Source organism: Scyliorhinus torazame, chromosome 2 (assembly GCF_047496885.1).
Source record: "Scyliorhinus torazame isolate Kashiwa2021f chromosome 2, sScyTor2.1, whole genome shotgun sequence".
Taxonomy (NCBI): Eukaryota; Metazoa; Chordata; class Chondrichthyes; order Carcharhiniformes; family Scyliorhinidae; genus Scyliorhinus; species Scyliorhinus torazame.
The window spans coordinates 163,605,146-163,621,411 of NC_092708.1; the positions used below are offsets into that span (position 1 = coordinate 163,605,146).

The 16,266-nt window shown below is 45.4% G+C and overlaps 1 protein-coding gene across 4 annotated transcripts in view; it reads right to left on the reverse strand.

Moving 5' to 3' along the window:
• satb2 (SATB homeobox 2) overlaps positions 1–16,266 on the reverse strand; it is a 282,285-nt gene that overhangs the window by 87,129 nt on the left and 178,890 nt on the right. For all 4 annotated transcript variants that reach the window (XM_072479035.1, XM_072479024.1, XM_072479014.1 and 1 more), the window contains one exon: positions 13,658–13,855. In XM_072479035.1, coding sequence (XP_072335136.1) covers positions 13,658–13,855 — 198 coding nt within the window. The remainder of the gene's footprint in view (positions 1–13,657; positions 13,856–16,266) is intronic.

Below are 16,266 nucleotides of genomic sequence, written 5' to 3' on the forward strand. Positions count from 1 at the left end.
CCTTATTGCTTTTTTAGTTGTCCTCTGCTCACTTTTAAAGGCTTTCCAATTCTCTGGCTTCCCACTAATCCTTGCCATTTTGTATGCATTTTCCTTTAGCCTTTATGCTGTCCTTGATATCCCTCATCAGCCATGGATGCCTTGTCCTCCCCTTAGCATGTTTCCTCCTCCTTAGGATGAATTTCTGTTGTGCCTCCAGATTTATTTTCTGCACCACATCCTGACTACTGCTAGGGGGCCTGTACATAACCTGGCCTACATGTGACTCCAGACTCACAGCAATGTGGTTGACTCTTAAATGTATACAACTGCTATGAAAACAAAAAAGGGAATGCCTCCAGTGATTCAAGAAGGCAACTCACCATCACCTTCTGAAAGGCACCGAGGGATGGGCAAAAAATGCTGGCCTAACCAGCGACCCTTGTCTTAAGTTAATGATACTCATAAACTTGTGTTGGTACTAAAATGCTCAGCACTGCAAAGGCCACCCACTAACAGAATCAACTTTTGAAAGTTTGGCACTTTGCTTCCTGTTGTAAGCTCTATCAACAACTGTCACAGAATATCTTTCACTGAAATTCCAACAGGTCATACAGTCACCAGAAGCTACCTGTTGGACAGGCTGTGATCCTAATGCTATTCAGCCTTGTAAAGACACTTTTATATCTAACTTTGTTTTCTGATGCGTGTATGACTTCAACCATTTGGATGTTTTTAGTCTGATCCTAATGGGTTTTCACATGTGTCCTTTAAATGTGGTTGACGAACAACATTATGTCTTGCAGAAAATTAAAGGACTTCTGCATTTCAACAAAAGTATAGAAAATACTGCACATACTATGATTATTGGGCCTATTCTGCAGAATTATTTTGCGCTTTGAAGCGTCATATCTGAAGTAAGTTCTCAAGAACCACAACTTTGAAGCACTGGTTTAAAGGTTACTGTAATATATATATGAGCATATATATGAAAGAAATTCCTTAGCAGCCAAGCAGGACTGAGCAATAATTCTCTAACAAGTACTTTGGGGTAAATTTATCGGTCACGCCCGCTGCAGGATTCGTCGCAGGCGGGATGGAAAATCTGGCAGACGAGTTAAAGGTCCGGAGATCTCGGGGTGGGGGGGAGGGATCCGGAGACCTCCGACGGGGGGGGGGGGGGGGGGGGTCCGGAGACCTCGGGGGGGAAAGGGGCAAAAATCCCACCTTTGTATTTGATTCCAAATGTCAAAGTTTGGACTGGCTGCAGTAGCATACCAATTGAGGACACATCTTGGTTTTTTTTCTAATTTTGTTTGAAATAAATGTGTTTTCTTTCTTCTGCCAGCCACCCAGCACCATGAAAGATGAGAGAATGAGTAGTAACCTGTTCCCAGGCCTTTGCTAAAGCGCCCGGTAACCAGCTGCTCAGAGGAAACTCTCTGACTGGAAAATAATTATGATGCAGCCCTGGAAAAGAAGCTAAAAGTTAAGATGATTGTCGAGGATTACAGGCAACAAAATATTTAGACCATAGTTAACTCAGTTGTGATGATGATAACTGGGCACAAAGATCAGTTTCTCAGAGTGCCCTCATTAACACGAGCAGGACAGAAAACATGAATCATTGGCTGCTCTTGCCAGTGACCGATGTGAACCACGTAGCTTTTTGATTTTAACCAGATTTATCTTTTGAGTTCAAACCCAAAATTCTCCCACTTTTTAAGATTTGTCGAATAGAGAACCTCTGATCAAAAATGATGCACTGTCACCCAGTACCAAAGTAATTTTCAACATTGGCTCTTATGAACCAATGTACTTCGGTTCTCAAATTCCCACATGCTGCTTGTGACTTTGCACAAATAGCTTCATGTACAGTCCACCGACAGACCATAATGTCTCAGGTTCAATTCTTCGTCAATCAGAGCTACCTAAACAGTTGTTTTTTTTTAGGCATTTGTTGAGGGGGAAATGTTGGCTGGGATTTCAGCAAAAACTCATCTGCTCTTTTTAGAATAGGTCCACCTAAGAGGACGGACCAGAATTTTACGCTTCCCAGCCATAAAATCCCAATGGGTTCGGAGGCTGAGGTTGGGGGGATCAAATTGCATGGATGGGATTCCCTGTTGGTTCCCAGCCAGACACGGGCAGGAAAGGCCTCGGCCAGGAAACCCACCCCTTAAGGCTCTTAAGTGATCAACTATTCAACTATTGGCCGCTTAAAGGGCTTTTTCCCACCCAGCCTCAACTTTTAGGCTGGCAGGCAGATGACAGTTTGGGGTGTGTGTGTGAGTGTGTGTGTGTGTGTGATGGGGGGGGGGGGGGGGCAAAGAAAACGTTTGATTTTGGGCGGGAAGTTGGAGGGAGGAGACATCTCCATCAGAAGGGCCCTTAATGTCAAGTGACCTCTGGACCGCTCTCCCTCCAGCCTATCCACCGAGACCCCGAGGCATTTCCTACCCTTCCCACCCTGGGATCCATGCCACTTACATATTCTCCGGGTCCCAGTGCTTAGTTCCAGGCAGCTCCCTGCAGTGCTTCTTCCAGCCAATCAGATTGGCCGTCAGCTCTCCAAAAGCAGGATTTCCTCCTGAGTGAGGGCGGGAGTCCCATTTCACACCAATCAGCACTCGTGAGTGCGCAATGTGCCAGCAGGGCAGCTGGAGTCAGGGGGGCGGGGCGGGGGGGGTGGGGTGGGGGGGGGGGGGGGCGACACATGTTCTGTTATAACCCTCACAAGGACCATGGGGGAAATTGCTGATTGATCTCCCCGAGGGCTTCATGGAACATGAGTTCCCATGTTGAGTGGGCAGAGGTCCTCCCATTAGGGGCTCACCAACGGGGCCTTAACTATCGACCCCCAGACCCGGCAGTTCCTGATAGTGCCGGGCTGGGACATTTTTTTACGGTGCAGCTGTGGTGTTATTTGTGTTGGAGAATAAACCTGCTTTGACTTTTATCCTGCGCCTCCTGAAATTATTACACTGGCGATGAGGATCAAGTATGGGATTCTAAGCAACCTTTTTTAAACTTCAGCAGTCAACTCCGGTAAAAAGAGATAAGCCAAGAAATGCCTTTCTTTGGAAGATTTGAGCAGTATGCTGTAAACAGAGAGAGCTGGGATCAGAATGCCGAGCGCATGCACTATTGTTTTGCGCCAATAACATTGAAGAGGATGAGAAACAAAAGGTAATCCTCCTAACAGAATGCGGGGCCCCGACATTTAGCATTATCAAAAGCTAAACCTATCCAGCCACCCCTAACACTAAATGTTCAACGTGTTTGTGATGGTGAGAAACCATTACGACCCAAAGTTGCCCATAATCCTCCAATGTTAATATTTTAACACAGCTGGGAGGACCCCGGGGGAACCCATTGTGGAATTTCTTGTTCGATGTCAGAAGTTAGCAGAGTACTGCAAATTTCCCCCGTTCCTAACCGAGATGTTATGCAATAGGCTATTGTGTGGAAATAACGTTACAACCCAGAAACAAAGGACTGGCAGAGTCCAGCCTAGACCAAACGGCTGTGGAAACAGCTTTGTCCTTGGGGAATACAAAGAGAAAGGGGCACAAGAACTTCAAGGGATGACGGATAGTAGCGTCCTCAGGTTGGGTGGAGGAAGCTTGCATAGAAAAGACAGAATACTCAGTGAAGGCACCCGCATGCCTCGCCCATCCTCAACCCAATATTCCGAAAGGGCATCCTGCCATTTTTTAAAACTGCAGGATAACCACAGGGCTAAATCGCTGGCTTTGAAAGCAGACCGAGGCAGGCCAGCAGCACGGTTTAATTCCCGTGTCAGCCTCCCCGAACAGGCACCGGAATGGGCAGGCCAGCAGCACGGTTCAATTCCCGCACCAGCCTCCCCAAACAGGCGCCGGAATGTGGCAACTAAGGGCTTTTCACAGTAACTTCATTTTTGAAGCCTACTTGTGACAATAAGTGATTTTCATTTCATTTCATTACCCCTGAAGTGCCCAGGAAACTTCTCCAGAGGATCATAAGTGTCAGACGCAGGGCTGCTGTGGGTGCTGTCGAAGGGCACGACCCAGGCAAGGCTGCCAGAATCAGCAGTATGAGTGCTGCCCAAGTCAGAAGCCAGAGCCACTTCAGGCCTTGGCTTTTCAAGTATACCACCTCAGAGGATGAAATGATGCAGTTAAAACTGCATCGTCAACACCAAGGTGCCCCCGATAAGGATAAGGCTGCGTGTCAACGGTCATTCCTCAGAGATGGAGGTGGATAAGTGAACTGCCGTCTCAGTTATTGGGCAACAGACATTCCAGCATCTCCAAACATGTATTCGGCCCTTACATCTAAGGGACACCTGGGCCAAACTAGTCACATACACGGGAGAACCTTTGTAGATTATGGGGACCACCACAACCCTGGTAGGTTATGAACAGCAGTCAGCACGACACCCACAGTTGTGTGAGGATCAGGACTAGTCTCATAGGCAGGGCGTGGCTCCAAAAGGTCTGACTGGACAGTCTGGAATTTTTTAATTAGGGATTGATGTGTTGTATTATGTTATTAACAAATGCTCCAAACCATTCCAAGAGGGCCTCGGTAAAATAAAAGGAGCGGGGGCAAAGACCTATGTGGGTCCCGACACCTTACCAAAATATTTCAGGGCACAGCCAGTCCCACAATCACTGTTTGCGAAGGTAGAGACGGAATCAAGCAGCCAGAAAGCCTCAGGATAATACGGCCAGTACAGTTCGCGGTGTGGGCTGTGCCCTAAAGCCTGACAAGTAACTCCACCTTTGCAGTGATTACAGACTTACAGTCAACAAAACCTCATGACTGGATCAGTGCACCATGCCGTATAGGGGATTTCTATGCCAAATTGGCAGGCAGTCAGAACTTCACGAAACTGGATACAAGCCATGCCTATCTCCAGCTCGAACTAGGTGAAACATCCAGAAAGTACATCACAATTAACACCCAGAAGGGCCTGTATGAATATATAAACCTGCCCTTTGAAGTCTTGTCAGCATGTGCCATCTTTCAGTGTGTCATGGAAAATATTCCTAGGGTGGCAGTATATCTCAACAACATATTAATCACAAGGGCCACTGAACAAGAGAACCTAGCGAACTTGGAGGAAGTCTTGAGGTGACTTTCCAATGCAGACATTCTTCTCAAAGAGAAAGAAATGTGGATTACAGGCAGGCAGAGTGATCTATCTAGGATACCGGGTAGATAAGAAAGGCTTACATCTCGTGTAGGATAAAGTCAAGGCCATCAAGGAGGCGCAACCCCACAAAATACAACAGAGTTGAAATCTTTTTTAGACCTGATAAATTACTATAGGAAATTCATCCCTAATTTGGCAACTTTGTTGTCCGCTCTGCACATGTTACTGAAAAAACATCAGAAGGTGGTCATGGTAGACACTGCAAAATGAAGCCTTCCTGAACATAAAACAGCAACTGCAGTCCTCGACATTATGACCACAGAAAAGAACTAATAATGATGTGCGAGGCCGCTCCATATGCAGTGGGTACAGTTGTCTCACAGTGAAAATGAAATGAAATGAAAACCGCTTATTGTCACAAGTAGGCTTCAAATTAAGTTACTGTGAAAAGCTCCTAGTCGCCACATTCTGCTGCCTGTTCGGGGAGGCTGTTACGGGAATTGAACCGTGCTGCTGGCCTGCCTTGGTCTGCTTTCAAAGCCAGCAATTTTGCCCTGTGCTAAACAGCCCCGTTATAAACTGTACTCCAGTGGGTACAGTTGTCTCACGTCAATGGGATGGTGGCATGGAGAAGACTACTGTAGATGCTTCCAGGACTCTGGTGGATGCTGAGCTGTTGGATTGTCAACTCTGAGGTTGTTTGATTTAAAGGGCACAAGTAGGTAAATTACATCTGCAATTTTTCAGGAATTGCTGGGGATAGTTTCACGCAGTGGAATAGAGGCTCAATCTCGACATAAGCACAGCCTGAGCATCCTCTCGCTTGCACAGCCATCAGATAGACACAGGGAATGAACTGCAGCACCAACCATGTAAAGAATATGAGGAATTGAAGCGGGAAAGTGGGCCATTCACCATCTTCACCACCTCACTCCTCTGCTCTGAGACCCCCACCTCCTTCAGGAAGACCACCATAATACCAGTACCAAAGAAGAACAAGGTAGCCTGCCTTAATGACTACCGACCGGTGGCCCTGACGTCTGTTATCATGAAATGCTTTGAGTGGCTAGTCATGAGACAGATCACTGCCAGCCTCCCAGACGGTCTCGATCCACTGCAGTTTGCCTATCACCGCAATCGGTCCACAGCCGATGCTATCACCCTGGCTCCACAATCAACACTCGAACACCTCGACAACAAGGACACCTATGCAAGACTGCTGTTCATAGACCACAGCTTCGCCTTCAACACTATTATCCCGACAAGACTAAGAACCAAACTCTGCAATCTTGGACTTGACCCCTCCCTGTGCAGCTGGGTCCTAGACTTCCTCACCAACAGACCACAATCTGTCAGGATAGGCAACAGTACCTCCTCCACCATAGTCCTCAACACCGGAGCCCTGCAAGGATGTGTGCTCAGTCCTCTACTGTACTCCCTATACACACATGACTGTGTGGCAAGATTTAACTCCAACTCAATCTATAAGTTTGAGGCTGATACTACTGTGGTGGGCCGTAATCAAACTACAGGAGGGAGATAAATCACTTGGTTTCATGGTGTACCGAAAACAACCTCTCTAAATGTTGGAAAGACCAAGGAATTGACCAGCGACTTCAGGAAGTGTAGCACGACACACCCCTCCATCTAAATCAATGGCTCCGAAGTGGAGATGGTTGATAGCTTTAAATTCCTGGGGGTCACCATCACCAACAGCCTGTCCTGGTCCACTCACGTTGATGCAACAGTCAAGAAAGCCCAACAACGTCTCTACTTCCGATGGAAGCTGAAGAAATTTGGCATATCTGCATCGACTCTCACAAACTTCTACAGATGTGCACTAGAGAGCATCCGATCCGGCTGAATCACAGCCTGGTATGGCAACTGCTCGGTCCAAGATTGCAAGAAACTGCAGAGTGGGGGTGAACTCAGCCCAACGCATCACACAAGCTTCCCACCCCCACATTGATTCTGTTTACCCCTCCCGCTGCCTCAGGAAGGCAGACAGCATTATCAGAGACCCCTCGCACCCAGGCATTGCCTTCTTCCAGACCCTTCCATCAGGCAGAAGGTACAGAAATCTGAAGACCCGCACATCCAGACATAGGGACAGCTTCTTCCCCACAGCTACAAGACTCCTCAATGGCTCCCCCTCGGGCTGATCTATTCCCTGTAAGAACACTATTCACGACGCCCTATGCTGCTCTTGCTCATGTATTTGCTTTGTTTGGCCCCTTGTTCCACACTGTAACCAATCATTGTTTGTCGATGTACCATTTGTCAATGTTCTCTGTTGATTATTCTTTTGTCTATTATGTACGTACTGTGTACGTTCCCTTGGCCGCAGAAAAAATACTTTTCACTGTACTTCGGTACATGTGACATTAAATCAAATTTGTATGCTCAAACCTGCTCCGCCATTCAACAAGACCATGATCGATCTTCTACCTCAATCACAGCTTCCTGCACTATCTCCATATCCCTTGGTAACCAAAGATGGATCAATCTCTGCCTTAAATATATTTAAGAATGGATGGTACACTTGGTACTTCTGCTGAAGATGGTTGTAAATGCTGCAGCCTTGTTGTTTGCACAGATAGGTTGAGCTCGCCCCATCTTTGAAGAGAGGGGTGTTTGTGGAGTATCCTCCTGACATCAATTGCTTTATTATCCACCAGCATTTAAGACTGGATGTGACAAGACACAGAGTCATAGAAGTAAACAGCACAGAAAAGGATCTTCAGCCCAGCGCATGTGCGCCAAACAAAAATCACCTAACTTTTCTAATCCAATTTTCCAGCACTTGGCCCATAGCCTTATATGCCTTGGCATCGCAAGTGCACATCTAAATACTTAAATGTTACCACCTGTTTTAGGCAGTGAGTTCCAGACTCCCACCATCCTCTCAGTGAAAAGGTTTTTCCTCACTCCCCATTAAATCACCTGTTCCTAACCTTAAATCTATGCCCCTGGTCATTGATCCCTCCACCAAGGGGAAAGGTTTGTTCCTGTCTGCTCTATCCCTGCCCTGCACAATTTTATACATCTGAACCATATCCCCCCCAGTCTCCTCTGCTCCAAGGAAAACAACCCCAGTTTATCCAATCTCTCTTCATCACTAAAACTCTCCAGCCTGGCAACATCCTGTTAAATCTCCTCTGCACCTTTCCCAGTGCTAGCACATCCCTCCTATAATATAGATTCCAGAACTGCTCACACCTACTTGTGACATTAATAAAGATTATTATTATTAATACTCTGGCTGTGGTCTAATGTTTTACACAGTTCCAGCACAACCTGCCTGCTCTTAAACTCTATGCCTCGGCTAATAAAAGCAAGTATACCATAGGTCTTCTTAACCACTGTATTCTCCTGAAGGGACCTATGTGCACACAAGGTCCTCCAATCCTCAGTGCTTCCCAGGGTCCTGCCATTTATCATGTATTCCCTTGCCTTATTTATCCGGATTGAATTCCATTGCGACTGATCAGCCCTTCTATATCCTCCTGTAATCTAAGGCTATTCTCCTCAGTACAGAATTGCAGTACCTATATCTGATGAGTTATTTGTGGGATCACTCAGCTCTGTCCATAGTTAGTGGTGTCCACTGTTTAGCATGCATGGAGTCCTGTGTTGTAGATTCACCCTAAAATCATAGAATCCCAGCAGTGCAGAAGGAAACCATTCAGCCCATCGAGTCTGCGCCCATCATCTGAAAGGGCATGGCCCCTAGATCCAGGCCCCGCCCTATCCCTGTAACCCACCTAACCTTTAGACACTAAGGGGCAATTTAGCATGGTTAATCTAACCTGCACATTGTTGAGAGGAAACCGGAGCACCTGGAGGAAACCCATGCAGACACTGGGAGAATACACAAACTCCACACACAGTCACCCAAAGGTTGGAATCAAACCCGGTTCCTGGCGCTGTGGGCAGCAATGCTAACCACTGTGCCGCCCTTATTGGCACTTTCACTTTTAAGTAAGCTTGGAGCTGCTCCCAGCATGCTCTCCTGCACTTCTCATTGAATAGCTGATCTAGTTCGCTTACAATATACTCCGAAACCTGTTTTAGCTGGTCTTCCCCCATAGGTTTCCATTGGTCATCTCTGGACTATATCTATACCTGTATTTGACTTGATGTTGCATTCTCCTAGACCAGCGTTTTGTTATGCTAGGACTATAGCCATGACCTCTTATTGTCACATAGTCACATTAGAAGAGCAGATGCTGTGCGATATTTTGATGAAAATTATGAAATTGCTTCTTTGTCGCTGGTTTATCATCGCACTTATCCATAATTTCAGGATCACAATCAGGAAAACCTGCTTGGTGTGATAACTATAATAGCTTAGCACATGGAATAGGTTTGGGGTAAGAGGATTGATATTTAAATAATACGACAAAGTTCCTCCACCATCTGACTCAGCTTTCTAAATTATTGCACAAAAATTATTTTTACTTATGGTATTTTTCTTCAAAGTGAACTGCAGTACATTTTCAGACAAATAACGGCCACACTACTAGCCATATAAATACCGGGGCTACAAGAGCAGGTCAGAGCCTACGAATCCTGTGGAGAGTAATTCACCTCCTGACTCCCCAAAGCCAGTCCACCATCTGTGAGGCACAAGTCAGGATTTAACGGAATACTCTCCACTTGCCTGGATGAGTGCAGCTCCTTCAACACTCAAGAAGCTTGATACCATCCAGGACAAAGCAGCTCACTGGATTGGTCCCCAAGCAGAACTGGAGTCAATGAGAATCAGGAGGAAAACCCTCCATTGGTTGGAGTCATAACTAACAGAAAGGAAGATGGTTGTTGTCGGTCAATCATTTCAGGGCATCACTGCAGGAGTTCCTCAGGATGGTGACATCCCTACAAGATGCACTGCAGGAACTCACCAAGGCTCCTTAGGCAGCACCGTCCAAACCCAATAATGAACCACAATCATAAAATCTACAGTGCAGAAGGAGGCCATTCGGCCCACTGAATCTGCACCGGCCCTTGGAAAGAGCACCCCACCCTATCCCCGTAACCCCACCGAAGTTTTTGGACACTGAGGGGCAATTTAGCATGGCCACTTAACCTGCACATCGCTGGACTGCAGGAGGAAACCGGAGCACCCGGAGGAAACCCTCGCAGGTACGGGGAGAAAGAGCAAACTCCACACAGACAGTCACCCGAGGCCAGAATTGAACCTGGATCTGGAGCTGTGAGATCAGCAGTGCTAACCACTGTGCCACGTACGGCAAAAAAAGTGTACAGGCAAGAATTGGTTGAGTCAAAACCAAAAATGCTGGAAAATCTCACATCTCTGACAGCATCTGTGGAGAGAGAACAGAGCTAGAGTTTCAAGTCTGGGTGGCTCTTCATCAGAGCTAGAGAGAACTGGAAATAGGATGAGTTTTATACTGTGGTGCAGGCATTTTCAAAGTCGGGGTCGCGCCCCGCAGGTGGGTCGCGGGGGGGTGTCGGGAGGGTCGCAGAGCTGTCCGTCGTGGTGCTCCTGACTACCCAAATTCTCGTGCAACAGCCGGCATTTAACAATGCGGCCTTCAACATGACAGCCGCGGCTATATTAAAAAAGTGTGGGTGCACTGCACATGCTTGCCCGCTCACCAGTGCATCTGCGCATGCACACCGATGAGGAGACGATTTTTTAAAAAATTCAATGTAATCTTTCGGCCTGAAGGGAAGCAGAGAGCAGGTCAGCCCCCCCCCCCCCCCCCCCCCCGGCGACGTCACGTGCTTTGGGCGCGATTGTAATTCCTCCATTTTGTCAGCAGCAAACAAGTAAATGATGACAAAGCAGGCTCACTTCTCCCATTAAAGGCAAGAGAAAATGGTGGGTCGCGAATGTCGGCCCGTGTGAGTTGCAAAGGTCGGCTGGCATGGGTCGCGAATGTTGGCCGGTAGGTAAAAAGGGGTCCCCGGGAAAAAAATTTGAAAAACACTGCCGTAGTGGAATGGGGGTGGGGGTGGGTGGAGCAGTAAGGGTTGGATAGAGGGTCAGCGATAGGTGGAGGCTAGGGACAGAGTGATAGAGGTGTCGTGGGCAAAAAGACAGTGAATGTAAATGATGGTGATCATAATTAAGAAGGGTGCTTTTCAGGTGAAGAGCGCAGTGCACCTCCTTCAATCTGATCTACTGCATTCACTGCTCCCAATGCAGTCTACTCTATAGTGGAGGGACTGAACACAGTTTGTAGAACACCTTTGGTCTCTCCACAAGCAGGGTCTCGACCTTCCTAACTGAACTTACCAATTTGCTCTCATGTCCACATGTTCACTGTTGGCACGCTGCAAAGTTCCAGTGAAGCTTAATCCAAACTGGAGGAGCAGCAACTCATAGAATCATAAAATCCTTACAATATAGAGGAGGCCTTTCAACCGATAGAGCCTGCATCCACCCTCTGAAAGAGCACCCTATCTAGGTCCAATCCCCTGCCCTATCCCAATAACCCCACCTAACCTTTGGACACTTCGGGGCAATTTAGCATGACCAATCCACCTAACTGGCACATCTTTGGACTGTGGGAGGAAACCGGAGCACCCAGAGGAAACCTACTCAAGACATGGGGAGAATGTATAAACTCCACACAGACAGTCACAATGTTGGAATCAAACCTGAGTTCCTGGCGCTGTGAGGCAGCAGTGCTAACCACTGTGCCACTGATTAGGCACATTACAGCCTTCCAGCCTGGGCATCAAGTTCAACAACTTCAGACTGTGAACTCTCTCCTCCTCTTCACCCCATTTTTATTTCCATTTCCTTCATCGATCCATTTTTCCTTTACCACCGTCTCCCCTCCTCCCACCCCACTCCTCCAGGGCCATCTGTTTCAAGTTGTCCTTTGACACACTGCTTACCTTTGTTCTGCCACTAATACATTCTGATCTCTTAATGTGCCACGATCAGCATCCTTCTTAGCCTTAAATCACCCCCATTTACTTTTCCTTTGTCATTTTGTTCATGACAACTCTATCAATCTCTCCCTAGCCTCCACCTATTGCTGGCCCTTTATTCAGCCCTTACTGCTCACCACCACTGCAGTATAAATCTGACACTATTTCCAGTTCTCTCTAACTCTTGCAAAGAGTCATCCAGACTCAAAACATTCGCTCTGTTGTCTCTCCACAGATGCTGTCAGTCCTGCTGGGATTTTCCAGTATTTTCTGTTTTTGTTTCAGATTCCAGCATCCACAGTAATTTGCTTTTATCCTCATGAGATGAGCCATCCTTTGATATGAGACGTTTCGTTTTCTCTGCCCCAGACCAAAATTGGACAAACTCACAATATTTGGTAACAACTGACATTATTGCAACATGATCAATTGAAGGTGATAAAAAATACAATCAAACACCGTTAAGTGGAAGTTAATCAACAAGCACATTCCCACTACCATCCAGAAGGACAAGGGCAGCAGATACATGGGACCACCGGCACCTGGAACTTCCCCTCCCCAAGCCACACATCATCCTAATTTGAAAATATATCCTTGTTCCTTCACTGTCACTGGGTCAAAATCCTGGAACTCCCCCCCCCCCCCCCCACCCCCCCCACCCCCCCCCCCCCCCACCCCAGTAGCACTGTGGGTGTACCTCCATCACATGGGCTGCAGTGGTTCAAGAAAGCAGCTCACCACCACCTTCTCAGGGGCAATTAGGGATGGGCAATGGCCACATCCCATGAGTGAATAATAAAAAAAACACAGGCTTGGGAACATTGAGAGCTTGACTTGTTATTATGTCCTCTGATTGGGTAATTGATGCTTCTGTGAAAATAAACCTTTCCAGGGACATGGGCGCAGAAACATTTCTTGGTTAGGAAGACAAACTTGAGGGGATTGTATCAGTTGCTTGTTATGCTCTCTGTTCCACATCAACCTCAATAGAGCTGAATGTCAGACAGTGTCCAGCAGGCACTGGTGCCATAATGCCCAATTCATGTGACTATTTAAGAAAAATGTCTGCTGCATGAATTATTTTTAAATGGGTGACATTTCTTCATTCTTCCACCGGTACTTGTTAACCCGAGGAGGTATTAGTGCTGAAGAATGATTCCCTTTCCGTATCAAATGCCCAGTGATCAGGAAAAGAACAGCTAGAGAGAGAGAGTAACCACACTGTAGCACAGTTGGCTTTTGCCCAGCAGGTGCTGGATTGAGGCTGCCTCAACTAACTTCACGTAAGAGTCATGCAACCAACAGACTAAATCTTTAATCCATCAGTATGCCAAGTCCCAGAGGCAAAAGGTCAGTGTGTAATCTACTGCAAAATCTAGTTCCTCTGAAGGGAGATTTTTGATGTAAACATTACAATAATTTCACAGCATACTGCGAGCAGCCTGCACAGTTGATGCCAGAATAACCTGCATTCTCAGTTGTCACCACAGCACATAACTCATCGGTTCTATCACCAGGAGCAAAGATTATTCATGAACTAAGTCAGCTTACAACTTACATTGATTTAAGTGCTTGGGGAGTTTTTTTACTAAAACAATTAAACAAACAGGAAAAACGTCAACCTACCTGGATAGGTTCTGGAGACAGTTGGACAACATGTTGCAAACGCTCATTATGATGGTGTCGCGATTCCTCCTCATAGACAATATCCCTTTCAGTCTGAGGAAGGCTCAGAAAACGTAGGATAGTGCACAGATTTTCCCACAAGGTCCTGTTCTCTGGCGTTGGATTTTCTTTCCAACGGAGCAGCTCACATAGCCACCCCTGTGGCAGAAAGATGGAGAAAAGATATCAGTGCCGAGCTGGAAAATGAACATGTTCTCCGCTTTCACAAAAAGCCATTCTAATCTTACTGGCAAGCAAATTAAACAAAGTATTGCTCTGCATCCAACAATTTTCTGTTTCAAGACAGATAAATGATAAAATTGCAATTATAGAGCCATAGCCTCATTACAGGTAGGAAATATATCCAAGCACATCTGTTTGAAGAAAATTCAATGAATCAACTTATTTGAACAGCAAGATATGCTTTGGTTTCCAGCAGCTTAATATTGATAGACAGTACTCTCAAGTGAGTTATAAAACAATGAAAGCATTCATTTTTTGACAAATGGATGCAATTTAGAGATAGCAAGCAAGGCGAAATAGAAATCCACTTGGTTACGGGGCTTCCTCTTGCAACATGTATCCAGCAAGATGGAAAGTGCAGAAGGCCATTTGGAGGGAATCCAATATGGTGGTGGCCATTGAGTCTGTTGCAATTTTCATAATAACTATATTTATGAGGAGTTTCAAAAAGATGCAATTATTACTGTACCAAAGAGTTGGGTCTATGTAATTTCTGGCTCGCATGATAGGTTTGCAGGATGATAAATCTCTCTCCTCAGTTGTATCACATAGTTTGCACATGTAATCCATGCCAAACACCAATCAAACTGAAATCAAATTTTCAAATCTTATTGGCTTAACAGCCTTCTTAACAGCCCTTATATTTCATAACACCGGTTGATCCTGTGGTTGAGCTTTCATGAATCTTGCATTGACTCATATGATGTGATGGACTGTGTATGAATCCTATGTTACAAGGGTTATCGTGATATCATTAATTAGCTGACTACTGCACAGCAAATCTTCCCAACATGGATTCAGGTTTATAAAGGTTAAACTTTTATTCTAATACTATGCTGGCTATGGTTACAAAGCTCCTCCCTGGTTAATTTGCTTATTTTTAGACCAAGATTATGATTAAGTGACTTTAAAGATATGTCTGCTTACTCACTCACAACTAATGACTATAAATGCTACTTGGGAACTCCCAAATGATTGTTAAATATGCAGCAAAGAACCCTTTGCGATGGCAGGACTAGGAGAAATTATTAGATTTTGGGACTGATTTTCAGAACAACTGGACAATTTATTCCAAGCAAAATAACAGTCACAATGTGAAGTTTTTTTTTGAGTAACCCACATTTGCATTGCTTAAGAATGCAGGGACACATTCAGCTCTTGAACCTGTTGCCATCCAATTAGATCACAGCTGATCTTACCGCAACTCCATTCATTTATCATTAATCGATTTCCCCATATATTCTTATCTGACAAAAATCCATCAATTTAGTCTTGGAAACTTGAATTGGCTCAGTGTTCTTAGGGCATTGAGTTCCAGATTCCCATTATCTTGACGTGTGAAAAAGTGCTTCCTCATTCTCACTCCTGAATAGCCTAATTTTAGGATTGCGTCCCCTTGCCCTTCAGTCCCCACAGAATGAAATAGTTTTGCTGGATCTATCCCCAACTCATAGACCTGATTTTTTCTTCTCCCCACCAGGTATTTACTGGATCATTTTTTGAATGTTATGATTATTTTTTTTCCACCACCCTTTCAGAAATGCATTCCAAATCACAACTTGGCTGTGTAAAAAAATGTTCCCTCATGTTGTCCCCAGTGCTTTTGCCAATCACCTTTAATCTGTGACCTCTGGTTTGCAACCATTTTGGGACTGAAAACAGTTTTATTTTTAATTACTCTATCCATGATTATGAACACCTCTATCAAATCCCTTCTTAGTCTTCCCAATTCCAAGGAAGATTGCTCCAACTTCTCCAGTATTTCCACATAACTGAAGTCTCTTATCCCTGGTAACATTCTAAAAAATCTCTTCCACGTCCCTTCTTAGGATCTTGAAATGCTTCGTAGATTAGTGTCCAGATAAGATATAACCAGCATTTTGGAAAGGTTTTGCATGTGGAAAGGTTTTGCATAACTTTCTTTCTTTTGTACTTCATCAAAGATCCCTATTCTTGCTTTTTAAAACCTTCTCAGCTTCTCCTGCTGTCTTCAAAGATGTACACCCCAGATTGCTCCTTTCCTGCACCTCCTGTAAAAATTGTACCATTTAAGTATTGTCGCCTCTCCTCATTTTTACCAAATGTATCATTCCCCAACTCTCAGCGTTAATTTGTATTTTCCATTCAGCAATTTATTTTAACGGTGTGCCTCTGACGTCCTGAAGTCCGGTGTTTTGGCTGAATTGTACATTTCTGAGTTTGTATCATCTATAAACTTTGAATTTTGTATATCCAAGTGCAGGCCATTAATATACATCAAAAAGAACAATGATTCTAATATTGGGAAACAGCGCTGTATTTATCCTTCCCTTTGTGGGAAACAACTC